Source organism: Chaetura pelagica, unplaced genomic scaffold (assembly GCF_000747805.2).
Source record: "Chaetura pelagica isolate M959 unplaced genomic scaffold, ChaPel_1.0 scaffold347, whole genome shotgun sequence".
NCBI lineage: Eukaryota > Metazoa > Chordata > Aves > Apodiformes > Apodidae > Chaetura > Chaetura pelagica.
In genome coordinates, this window is record NW_009954096.1 from 759,889 (window position 1) to 772,101 (window position 12,213).

General features: G+C 49.2%; 1 protein-coding gene across 1 annotated transcript in view; it reads left to right on the forward strand.

Moving 5' to 3' along the window:
• The window catches only part of SLC4A11 (solute carrier family 4, sodium borate transporter, member 11), a 200,921-nt gene that overhangs the window by 128,198 nt on the left and 60,510 nt on the right, over positions 1 to 12,213 (forward strand). The window contains exon 2 of the mRNA XM_010002329.1: positions 6,709 to 6,861. Within this exon, the coding sequence (XP_010000631.1) occupies positions 6,709 to 6,861 (153 nt within the window). The remainder of the gene's footprint in view (positions 1 to 6,708; positions 6,862 to 12,213) is intronic.

The window sequence follows — 12,213 nt, forward strand, 5'->3', positions numbered from 1 at the left end:
CCCGGTTTGCCCCAAGCCCCATCCAACCTGCCCTTCAACACTGCCAGGGATGGGGCAGCCACAGCTTCTCTGGGCAACCTGGGCTAGGGTCTCACCTCCCTCACAGCAAAGAATTTCTTCCTAGTATCTCATCTAAATCTCTGTTGTTTCAGTTTGAATCCATTCTCCCTTGTCTTCTCCCTCCTTGCCCTTGTCCCAAGTCCCTCCCCAGCTTTCCTGGAGCCCCTTCAGGCACTGGAAGCTGCTCTAAGGTCTCCATGGAGCCTTCTCTTCTCCAGGCCGAACACCCCAACTCTCTCAATGTGTCCCCAGAGCAGAGCTGCTCCAGCCCTTGGGTCATCTTTGTGGCATCCTCTGGACTCATTCCAGGAGCTCCATGTCCTCCTTATCTTGGGGGGATCAGAACTGGACAAAATACTCTCATGAGAGCCAGGTAAAGGGGCAGAATCACCTCCCTGGCCCTGTTAGACACACTTGTTTTGATTAGTCTTTTTTTGGTTTGTTTTCTGAAAAATGAGAGCTAGTTTAGTAAACAGGTGATGATGCTGAAATCAGCACGTGAGATGTGACCAGAAGCTGCCTTGGTTTAGTGTGTGAGAGAGTAGCATGCTTCAAATCCTTTTTTTCTATCATAGTGTGCAGGTTGGAGAATGGGTACAAAGTTCTTAGTGTCTCCTGGATTCTTCAGTTGTTTTATCCCTGCCAATATTAACTAATAGTAGGTTATCTAACCTTTGGAGGCAACAGGAGTGTGTGTTTCTGTGCAGCATGTAAAGGTCAGGAGGGAGGTGGAGGCTCAGTTCATAATGGACTTTCCTTCTGCTCTCAGTGTTGGGAATTTAGTTGTTTTCTGAAGTTTTCCTGAGGCTCTGCAGACCTGCAGTACTCCAGGGACAAAGCAAGCCCTCTGACAGCTTAAAAATTATCAGCTCAGGTTAATGAAAACTTCATGCCTTTTTTTTTTCTGAAGTGTAGTGTCTGTTGTTGGGTAGAGCGTGTGAAAATCCACAAGTGGAAAAAATTGGATGAAGCTGACTCTTTTAATGCCAGTATCATGATTATTGTTTAGGTAGATAAAGAGATTAAATCTCTCCTGACTTCCTTAAACACTATTTTGTCACAGAGCACTGGGATCCTCATAGAACCAGACCTGCTTTTAGGTGCCCATGCCCCAGCTGATGCCCCCTGGCCTTTAAAAGCTATTGAATATGTATAATTATTATTGTTTCTGCTGCCCTTCTGTACTTAACCTGTAATTCTTCTGAGAAAGTGGATGCAAAATAGCTCCCAGGCTCTTCCAAAACAAGAACTTGCAGAATCTTTCACTTGTCTGGCTGCAGCAGAATTGGCTGTTTGGCTATGGGAGGTTTAGGGCTTGAAATGCTAAGAGTGGGACCAGCTCCTGGAATTCAGTTCTGAACAGATCAGGATCAGTAACAAATACTGAAAGCAATGATGTTAGAAGGGAGACTTTTTGCTTTTCCCAGGGGGAAATATCTGAAGCTGCTGGATCCAGCAGGAGCACAGTGCATGCTGTTGCTCCTCTGTTCTGCTGAGGTTGACCACAAAAGCTGTTTTGCAAAACCAGTAACAAGGACTGTCCTGCAATTTGCTGCCTTCTGTGCCTAACAACTCCTTTGAGAAATCTGAGATGGCTCTTAGTGTGGCTGGCTGATAGTGGTGGACTGCAAATCCTGTGAGCGTAAAAACTCTTGAATGTCCCTTGAGCTTTCTGGAGAGACTTCATCTACCAACTACCACCATTTCTGGAAGCTGGAGCTTGGATTTGGCCAAGGGAGTAGGCATTGCTGTGCAAACAGGTGCTACTGATCAGAACATTTGCCCAGGTTTAGTGGAGATTACCTTGGAAGTTGAGGGTAACTCAGTGGTTTCCAGAAATCTGCTTGGAATATTCAGGGTGTTACTGTAGCATATGTGGTCCTTCAGAAATAAAGCCAGCAATTCTTGCAGAGACTTGGCACATGTTGAGATCTTTAGAGAAGCTTTGATCTTGGCTTTCCTATTTTGTCCTGCTAATCTAGGTACCATGGATGTGTGCCTTAATCTCATCCGTGGAACTTCTGCTCAAACAACAGCAGCACTATGTCTGCCTCAACAAAATCCTGGTGCAACCTGCACCTGTCCAGAGCTGTGCAACATGTGGGTAATGTCAGAAGGAAAAATGCCAAATCAGCCCCCCCAAAAGCCTCTTCTTGGGTGTTTTGTCTGGCTTGGTCTGCAACAAAGTGTGGACAGATGCATTTCACTTCTAACCTCCTGGTCAAAGTGCAATACTTGCAGGTGTTGATGAAAAATACCACAGCATCATAGAATAGTTTTGGTTGGAAGGGACATCTTCAACTAGATCAGGTTGCTCAAAGCCCTGTCCAACCTGACCTGGAATGTTTCCAGGGATGAGGCATCTCCCCCTCTCTGAGCAACCCGGGCCAGGGTTTCACCATCTCCATTGTAAAATATGTCTTATATCTAGTCTAAATCTCCTCTTTTTTAGTTTAAAACCATCAGCCCTTGTCCTGTCCCTACAGGCCCTGCTAAAAAGTCTGTCCCCATCTTTCTTAAAAGCTCCCTTTAAGTACTGAAAGGCCAAAATAAGGTCTCCCCAGAACCTTCTCTTCTCCAGGCTGAACAGCCCTAACTCTCCCAGCCTGTCTCCAGAGCAGAGCTGCTCCAGCCCTTGGATCAATTTTGTGGCCTCCTTTGGACCTGCTCCAACAGCTCCATGTCTTTCTGGTGCTGAGCACCCCAGAGCTGGACACAGTACTTGGTCTCCTGTGAGACACACCAGGAGATTATGCTGAGGCTGTCTCTGGCATGAGTCTTAAACTGGGAAGTGAGATGATATTATTAGTGATACAGCCACTTTTCTCCCAGGGAATTGAGTTTGATGATTAAGATGTTGGCTTTCTTGGAGAAGTCTGCAGCCCCTGGGCTGTGAGTGCTGCTCCCATGGAGCAATTATGCTTTTCTAGGGAACATACATGATGTGGCTGAAGTTGTGCTTCCTGCTTACTACTACTACTCTGCTGGTTTCATTACTCCAGCTGCTGCTGCCAGGGGAGGGAGAGGTAATGTCACCTCTGATTGCTGCAGTTCAATTCTCTGCTTTTCCCAACACAGCCCTGGGCTCTTAAAATTCAGCTCAGAAGCAAAATAGCTGTAGGGCAAGCACCTTGTCAGGGTTGTGAGAGGGTTTGTAGCAGCAGGACCAGGGAGATGAAGTAGATCTGGGGAGGTGATTAGAGTAAAGAGAAAAGGCTGGGGGTGGCTATTTAAGTGCTAGAGCCAGGCAGGCTTGGGCCAGGCATGCATTACAGGGGCAGGGGTGATGCTTTAGGGAGGACTAGCTAGAGAAATTGCATTTTTAATACCTTTTCTTTCCCAGCACCTGCATAAAATGGGCTTGTTTTCGTGTTGCATGGGGTGGGTTGAGGAGGTACAGAAAGACTTAGGGTCAAGGCGTCTGCTACTTAGGACTGCAGAGGGTGAGTTGGTTTTGTTCCTGCAGCACTGAAGGGTTGTGCCTGCTGTCCTTGACCTTGTGCAATTTTTATGCCTTTCCTTTTCTCTTTGCCATGAGCTCAGTGCTGATGTGTCATCTGAGGGGCATTGTTCTGGCCCACAAGGTGTTCCTTAAGGTGAAGGAGGGCAGCTCTTTCTGAGATTCTTGTCCAACCTTAATTCAGTTCCTGACTCTGGCCTCCTACTCAGCAAAATCTCTTTTTCTCTAGTGCTTATTAGACCATATTTCAGGTTGAAGTGGCACTTCCTGTGCTCAGAGGTCTGACTCACCCTGTCATGTAGCTCAGGGAGCTTCAGCATATGCTGCCTTCCTAGGATGTGGGGGAGGTTGGAGGGGCATTGTTTTGGAGATCTTAAACACTTCCCCAGCCAATTTGAGGCAGCATGCAAAGGTGTCTAACCCTCCCCTCCACCTCCCTGAAGCAACTGCTCCTCATGGCACAGGCTCTAAAGTGTTACTGAGACTGTGCTGCCACATGGAAACCTGATTGATATTTACACAGCTTGTGCAGTGGCCATGCCAGACCCTGCTCTGAACTTCTGCAAAACACCAACCAAACCTTCAGAGGAGCTGAACATCCTCTGCTGTGGCTTGTGGCATCTGCTGCCCTACAAGCAGCAAGGGTGGCACTTGAGGATCATCAGCTGCTAAGAGGGGGAAACAGAGGTGGAGGCAGTGTTTAGCAGTGCTCAGGAGGAAGGGAAGGTGCATCTGCCCTGCACACAGCTCATCTTCTTACCTCGAGGTGACCCTGCGTGTGACAGGCATAAGTTGCTTTGTTTTAAAATGCCTGGCAGACTAATCAGCTGAAGGATTCAAAACAGGCGTTGTTTGAAGCCTTGAGGTGGTTTAGTGACAAAGCAGACACCTGCTGGGAAGTGTAGTTCCTGCATAGCCCAGGTTTGGGGTTATTTGTGCAAGCCGAGAGTTTTGTCCGTCCCTTGCCCAAGGGACACGAGGCTGGGCTGCCTTTTGTTCTGCTCTTTCCTCCCCCTAAAGAGGGAGGAACAGAGGATGCTTCCCTTGCCAGAGTCCTCGCTGACCTCTGCCCAACCCTCTGATCTTACTCCACCCTTGCCCTTTTTCCAGCTCCTGTGCTGCTTTTCCCTCCTGTCTCCAGCCCTCTCTGCCTCTGGGGCTTCTGCCCTCTTATCAAGCCAGTTTCAGTGGGCTTGGAAGTGAATTAATACTCTTGCTTGCTTAGTTTTTACCCATCTGTGCTTTAATTGCATTAGGGCAGTGGGGAAGAACTCAAACGTGTTCTGAGCTGTGTCTTCAAACCATCTTGCCCCCATCTGATCCACTGGTTGGGAAGGGTGAAGAAGAGCAGATCTGTTGTGACAACTTTCCTTGGGTTGCCATCCTGTATATGGCTGAGATGGAAAAGCCAGGATCACGGATTTGAGCCTTCCCCAGGCTCATTTTTCCCTTGCTGCCCAAAGCTCCCCGGGCACCAGGGGTGCTGTCAGCACTGGTGAGTGCTCTGCTCTGCTGAGGAGAGGTCCTGGTGTCCATCATGCATTCTGGAGGAGCCAAAACCCCAAGCTCGGCATTTGGTTTGGGATGAAGGTATTTGCATGAGGTTTCACAGTACTTGTGATGCCAGCAGGCACCCTGCCTGCCTGTTGTCCACCCCTCCAAGAAGCAGGCTGTCCCTGAGTCCCAGTGACCTGCCAGCCTGCTGCAGATGTTCCATCCCTGGTCATGCCCCCAGTGCTGTGATGCTTTGGGTCCTGTACTCAGGTGTTTCTGTGCTCTTCTCAATTCACTTCTTTCTGGCTGTTTTGGGCAAGTTTCCATTGTGCAGGGATGGTAACAGCTGCCTGAACGCCAGCACAGGATGGCACTCTTGGTGTGATCTGCTGGCTCTCTGGCAGCCTGGGTGGGGACAGCAGCAACCTGGATGCTTTTTGAAGCCCCTGCAGCCCCCCTGGGGAGATATGGAGCTCCTGTCAGCTCCCTGCCCACAGCAGGAAGCTCTACAGCCCCTGCCCTGCCTTGCTGAGTTCCTGTTTGTGGTGTCTCTGTTTGGGACTTGCTCTTTGCAGTGGTGAGCTGTGGGTTCCAGATCCCCCTGAGACCATGTGTGGGGCTTTCAGCTGCCTCCACCTCTACGTTTGCTTATTTGAGGCTTTAAAAATAGTCATTAATATTTTAGCTTCCATTCAAGCTTCCTCAGCTCACCCTTTTCATTTTGCTGTAGTGCCTAAAGCAAGCAAATGAAATCTATCCCTCCCTGCTTCAGATTAGGCAGAAAAGACTTGTCAGAAGGTGGGTAGAAGCTGCTGAACAACCCCGGTAATGTAAAAATTGACATTCTATAATGTTCCAAATTCTCCTAATTAAACATGATACACGAGCACACCACAAGTGTCCTCCAGCTGCTTTGTAATAAAATGTTGCCACGAACCAGCTTGATGTTGAACCAGCCTGGGTTCAACTCCAATATTAAAGTGTTGTGAAAGGCTAAGCAGTTGCCCACTGTAATTAAAGAAACTTGTCTTCCTTTCTCCGCACTGCTTCCTCCTGTAACCTGCTCCTCTGTCCCTTGGGGAGCTGCAGGTCTGTCCCTCAGTATCAGGTGTCTCCTTGGACACCTTTTTTATTATTATTCCCTTTTTCCCTCCTCTCAGTTTCAAATCGAATTGCCTGTGTAACTGCTGTGCTGCTGGCGGCCGGAGCTGCTGCGGGCGCTGGCTTGGGGGCCGGGCTGTGGTGCAGGCCTTGCTGCTGGGGTGCTGCTTAGGATTTTGATGGCTCATAGGCGTGAGTTTTCCCCTGTTTGTGTGTGTGTGTGTGTGTGTTTAACCTGAGAAGGAGGGAGGTTTGGCTGGGTTTGCTGCCCCGCTGGCTGGGGGAGCAGGAGCGCGCAGGCCGTGCTGCTGCCGGGCCCAGCTCCAGAGAGCTCCCTCAGACACCCTCCTGAGCACAACCTGAAACCTGCCACAGCTTTATTGCTTATTTTCCTCCCTCCCCAAGGCCAGGGCTTAAAAGAATCCCCCCTGGCCAGGCCCTGGGTGCTGCCCAGGCCTGACCGCAGCCCTGCTGGCCATGAATGGTGGGTCTGCCCTGCGCTCCCCGGGGAGCCAGGATGGTGGGTCTGCCCTGCGCTCCTCGGGGAGCCAGGATGGGCCCCACTGACCCCCCTCCCTGCTTGTCATTGCCAGGGTACCTCAAGTGTGACACGGACGATGGCTGCGAGGCCAAGGAGGAGGCGGGGGGCGAGGAGCTCTTCGATGCCGTGAACTCCTCCATCGTCTCGGGGGACAGCATCCGCTTCTTCGTCAACGTCAACCTGGAGGTGCCCCCCAATGCCACTGGTGAGTGACCGCCTCCCCAAAACACAGGGCTCGGTAGCTTTTTATTACTTTTTCCCTTTGGCAAACTCACTGAGTCTGGCATCACCCGCCTGCACGAAACATCCTGACTCCTTTTCCCCCCATCCCCCTTGTTGTCGCTTTTGCTGAGGTGGGAAATCAGGGCTTTTAGTGCCTGTGGTCATTGGAGGTGGCTAAAAAATGTAGTTGTGGTGCTTCCCGAGGGTTTCTGGAGTGTTTTGCTTGGATGGAGGCGAGTCAGGGCTGTGGATCCCCCGCGTCGGTTGCTGCCCCCCACGGCAGTTGGTAAGGGAAGAAAGTGTGGAGGGACTGCTGGGGTTGGACACCTGCTGCTTGGGTTTGAGCATCTAAGGTTAGAGGCAAGGGATTCCAACACCTGCCATTCTGAGGCAGAGAGCAAAAACAGGAAAACTGGACTCCGACTCTGAAGGTAAGGGCCCCCAGCACACAGCTGTGTCACTGCTCTGTGCTCTTGTCTCTGCTTATAAATACAAATTGCCCCCTCCAGGTGAGGGCCCAGGCTCTCCCCGGATATGCTGTGGTGGGGTCTGTGCCTGCTGCAAGTCAGCTTCATGCAGGGCAGGAGGCTGGTGTTGGCTGCTGGTGGTGCCTGGGGGGCTGGGGTGAACCCACCAGCTCCCTTGGGGAGCCACAGCCTCAGCTTTGGCTGGCACGGCCAGGCCAAGCGGCCACAAAGGAGGTGGATGTGCAGTCGTGTTGCAGATGGACATGTCTCCCTGAAACTGTGCTCTTTGTGTACTCCAGCATCCTTTTGCAATTTTGCCCAGCCTGGGGAGCAAGGTGGAAGGGACCTCCAAGCAGCCGAGTTAACACAAATTGTGAAGTTCTTTAAAATTCTTGCTAGGAAGGAATAAAATCCCTAGGTTGCTCTTCCTGCCTCCAGCACACCCATTTTAATATCCATGATGGTAAATGGTGATGGAGGAGGGCAAGCAAACCTGGCCACCTGCTGTGTGCCCAAGAAAAGGCAGCTCTGGGACACAGCAGCAGCCTGGAGCTTGTCCTGGCATCCTGGAGCCTGCCTCTGTGGGCACTGACTATTTTGGAGATTAAATGTGAGGACTCTGGATGATCCTCGGCGTCACAGTCTTGGAGAGTCCTTTCAGTTGGCTGAAAGTTATTTTTAGGTTGGTCACTAAAGATCAATTGGGATTTGCTCGTCATTATTGGAAAGGGTGATGCAGAGCAGGCACAGCCTGGACCTCTGCTTCACTATCTTCAAATCTACTTTTCAACTCAAAGCTTGTGACTCAGAGAGAGAAAAAAAAAAAGTGACTTTAACTTAGGAATAATATCTAGCAATTTTCAAGCCTGCAATTTTACAAATGCCATCTTAATTGAAAGATTTAAGGGGAACTGTCTTCTGCTATGACAAGTCTGGGCTTAATGCCGTGGGGTGCATTGTTTGGGGATGAGGAATGCAAGTGCTGTGGATTCTTCTGTGTCTGAAGAAGCTGACTTTCCTTGTGTGTCCTCCTGGGCTTTTTAGAAGTGTTTTCCCTTCCATTCAAAACAAGACAAAAAAGGCTTCTTTATTTCCCTCAAGCACTGATGTTTATGATGGTGATATTAGCTGTATCCTTTTTCTTCAGCTGAAATGTTTAGGATTTTTTCAGGAAAAAAAAAAAAATGCACTTCTGATGTGCTAGAGTCCCCTTTCAAATGCAGGGATGGAGGTTTTAAAAATGGGCTCCAGGCAGAGCTGAAGCCCAGACTTTCAGTAAAGGCAGGTGTGCAGTAAAATTTATTTTTACTTTTTTTCTCATGACAACATCAAGGCAGCCCAGGTAGGCAAAATCCAGGTTCTTCTCTATCAGGCAAAGGGTTCCTCCAGGTGTCTGAGTCATCTAGACTTGTCAGCTCTTTCTCAGAGATGGTTTTGCTGAAGAGTTCTTCCAGAGTGGATTTTATACTAATTCAGTCTCTGGCTGCAGAGGGCATAACTGATCCTCCTGCAAAGCTGACTTCTCAGATGGTTGAAAGTGGCTGAGATGAGCTCCTTAAGTTCTTCAAATGAAAGTAGCTGGAACTGCTGGAAAAAATACCCTCTTCTCACAAGCCTCCTAAACATCATTTCTGGAAATAGCTTGAATATGCTATGGCTGAGATATATCTTGTCTTAGGTTGTTCCCTGTCCAGCTCTGCAAGGGGACACTTTTCAGAAATGCCCTTGCATTGCTGCTGCCCTCTGGGAGTTTTGTTTTATATCCAGGCTTTGCATTCCTGGAGGAAAACTGTGGAGCTGAGCACTCTGAGTGCTCTGAGGAATAAAAAACCAGCAGGTTTTGTCCAAGATCCCTGCAGACACCTCATTTCCAGCCCCTAAGGGAGCTAGTGCACCAGGATCCTATGAGATCCTCTGGTGCTCTTACAGAGCACACAGTGGAAAAGCAAGTGTGAGAATGACCTTTTTCCATCCCCATCATATTTTCCTGCTTTCTCCAAGCTGACTGAAAGGCATCCTGGTGGCAGAGGGCCCTCTTGTGTCATTCGACCCACTGCAGCACTTGCTGGGGCTTGGGCAGTTGCTGCCTCACCAGAGAGGGACTGAGCATGGGCCATCTTCTGCAAAGAGGGCTCTCCAGTTCTGCCTGTGTTGATTTCCTCCCTTGTGTCAGATTAACTGGCTGCATAAAATGCATTTGCTCCATCTCCAGCAGGAAAAACCTCTAGGGTGACTTGGAAACAAGACAAACAGCTGCTCTGTGATACCTGTGAGTCTTTGTGTGCCTGTTGTGGTCATCACAGCTCAGCCTCTTGGCTGAACTTGGTGTCCACATTCTCTCTTGCTGGACACCATTTTTCTGGTGAGCTGCTGTGAGGTGAATGCCCACCTTCATGTATGGTTCAAAGATCCAAAAATCCCATCTGGAGAGGGGATGAGTTGGTACCCTAAGGTCTGGGTGCTGGTAGGCCACATAAGTGGAGTTACAAACAGCTCTGTCATCATCCTGGCAAGCTGTTAATCTCTGTGTGATGGATGTACAGCTTCCTATGAGCATAATGGGATGCACTTTACTGTAATTCTGTTTTAACAAGATCTCTGTGTGGGATTAAACCTTGAGCCAACAAAACATAGCATGGCCCATAAAATTCCAACAATTAACCATTGTCATAAAATACTGGGCTGTGTGCACAGATGTGTAGAAAGCAGGATAGTATGAAGAAATCCAGGGTCTAAGGTATGACCTATTTAATTTTTAACTGACACTGCTTTTGCATGGAATATTGAGCCCAAATCAGTGCAGGTGCCCAAGCACTAAAGTTCTTCTCAGTCTTGACACTTGGGTCCTTTCTGCTGGGTGTTTTATTGCTTCCTTGTGGCAGCTGGTGAAAAGCACTTTTTATTTGCTGCTGTCTCTCATCCTTCCAGTTTAGGTTTTGGTGGCACAACTTCTGTCCTCAGCCAATGCTGGTAGCTCCAACATGAAGGTGTGTCTCTGTCTGAAGCTTTTGGACCTGGGATCTGCTTTTTTGAGCAGGAAGGTCCAGATGGTGTTTTGAGAATGAGACTTGTTCTGAAGTCACCATAAACGTGTACAAGTGAAATGCCAGGTCTATGTATGTATCTTTGCAGGAGTCAGCGCTGTATTCCTGCCCCAAATGAAGTCCCTTTCCCCTGACACCCTTGCCTGAGGTCAGAGAGGGACCCCATCACAGGCAGAGGCACATGTCCTTCCCTGTGTTGCAGGTAGAAAATCCAGCTTGATGCTCTGTTCCATGAGAATTTGTGCCAGAGAGAATGAGGAGCATCAGCAAGTTTGGTGTGCAGGGGGGACTTCTTTCCTCTCCAAACCAGTGTTCTGTGAGCCCTGTTTATTTCTTAGCTACCACGTTGGCTGGCTGGTGCCTTGCAGGCCCTTGCATGGTTTCACAACTCTCCCGTTCTCTCACCTTGCTACAAGTGTATTAACCCTTCATAGTGCTGCCTGGGTGTGAATTTGACTCTCCTCGGGTTTTATATGTGGTCTTGTCCATAAACCCCTCTGGAGCCTGGGCTGTGGCTGTACATACCTCCAGCCTGTCACAGAACCATCCAACTAGGGCATTCAAGCCCTTGCTGCTTTCCCTGCAGCACACTGGGGAATAAATCCCTGCGCGTATGAGCCCTGTTTATTTCTTAGCTACCATGTTAGCTGGCTGGTGCCTTGCAGGCTCTTGCATGGTTTCACAACTCTCCTGTTCTCTCACCTTGCTACAAGTGTATTAACCCTTCTTAGTGCTGCCTGGGTGTGAATTTGACTCTCCTTGTGTTTTACATGTGGTCTTGTCCATAAACCCCTCTGGAGCCTGGGCTGTGGCTGTATGTACCTCCAGCCTGTCACAGAACCATCCAACTAGGGCATTCAAGCCCTTGCTGCTTTCCCTGCAGCACACTGGGGAATAAATCCCTGCGCGTGAGTTTGGGGTATGCTGAAGATGAAAGCTGCTGCACAGGCAATACCAGCTTCACTTGCTGCTGTGAGCTTGCAAGGTGTGCAGGGCCACAGCTTTGCTGTTGGTCACTGTTGTGATCTGCTTGGCAGCACCCTTAAATCAGCCAGATGGATGTTTTAATCAGATGGACCTCATTCTTGCAGCTCAGGGTTTTAAAACACTTCTTTGCATCTCATTTTTTGCAGCTTGAGCTTTCAAACCGCTTCTTTGGACCTCTTTTTTTGCAGCTCTGGGTTTTAAAATGGTTCTTTGGACCTCTTTTTTTTTTTTCAGTTTGGGGTTTTAAAACAATTCACTTTCTCTTCCTGTGCCCAGACCGCAATAGAGGGATTTGCCCAGGATTTTTAAACTAGACTTGGGCACAGTTGATCAAGGATTTGTGGAGCTGTAGCTGCTCCGCTTTTGCAGCGTGCACTGCCACTTAGAGCTGCTGCTCCTAAGATAGGGAGCAACAGTTTCCTGTGACCTGCTCCAGAGGCACGCACGTGCACGCCTGCTGCCACTGCTCCCAGCAGAACATGGAGCTCTAATTCATGGCCCAGCCCCTGCCCAGATGCCTTTTTATTTATTTATTTATTTTCCTCCTTTAAGGGGACGAGGAGAAACACTAGATGTTGGCGCCAAGGATATTCCAGAGAGAGTAGCGTCCAGAGACAAGTGGTCTGGGCCTGAATGGGTATCATTCTGCACACAATAGTCACATTTCCTCACATTAATACCAAGGTCCTTTTTATGTCTCGAGGCACAATGCTGACCCACGCGTTCCATCTGATAACTCCTGTTTTAGCAGTTTGATGTCAGGGTGGGATGTTGGGCTCCCGAAGCTTCCTAGACTAATGGAAAGTGGATGCACTGATTGTGTGGAGGGTGGGGGGG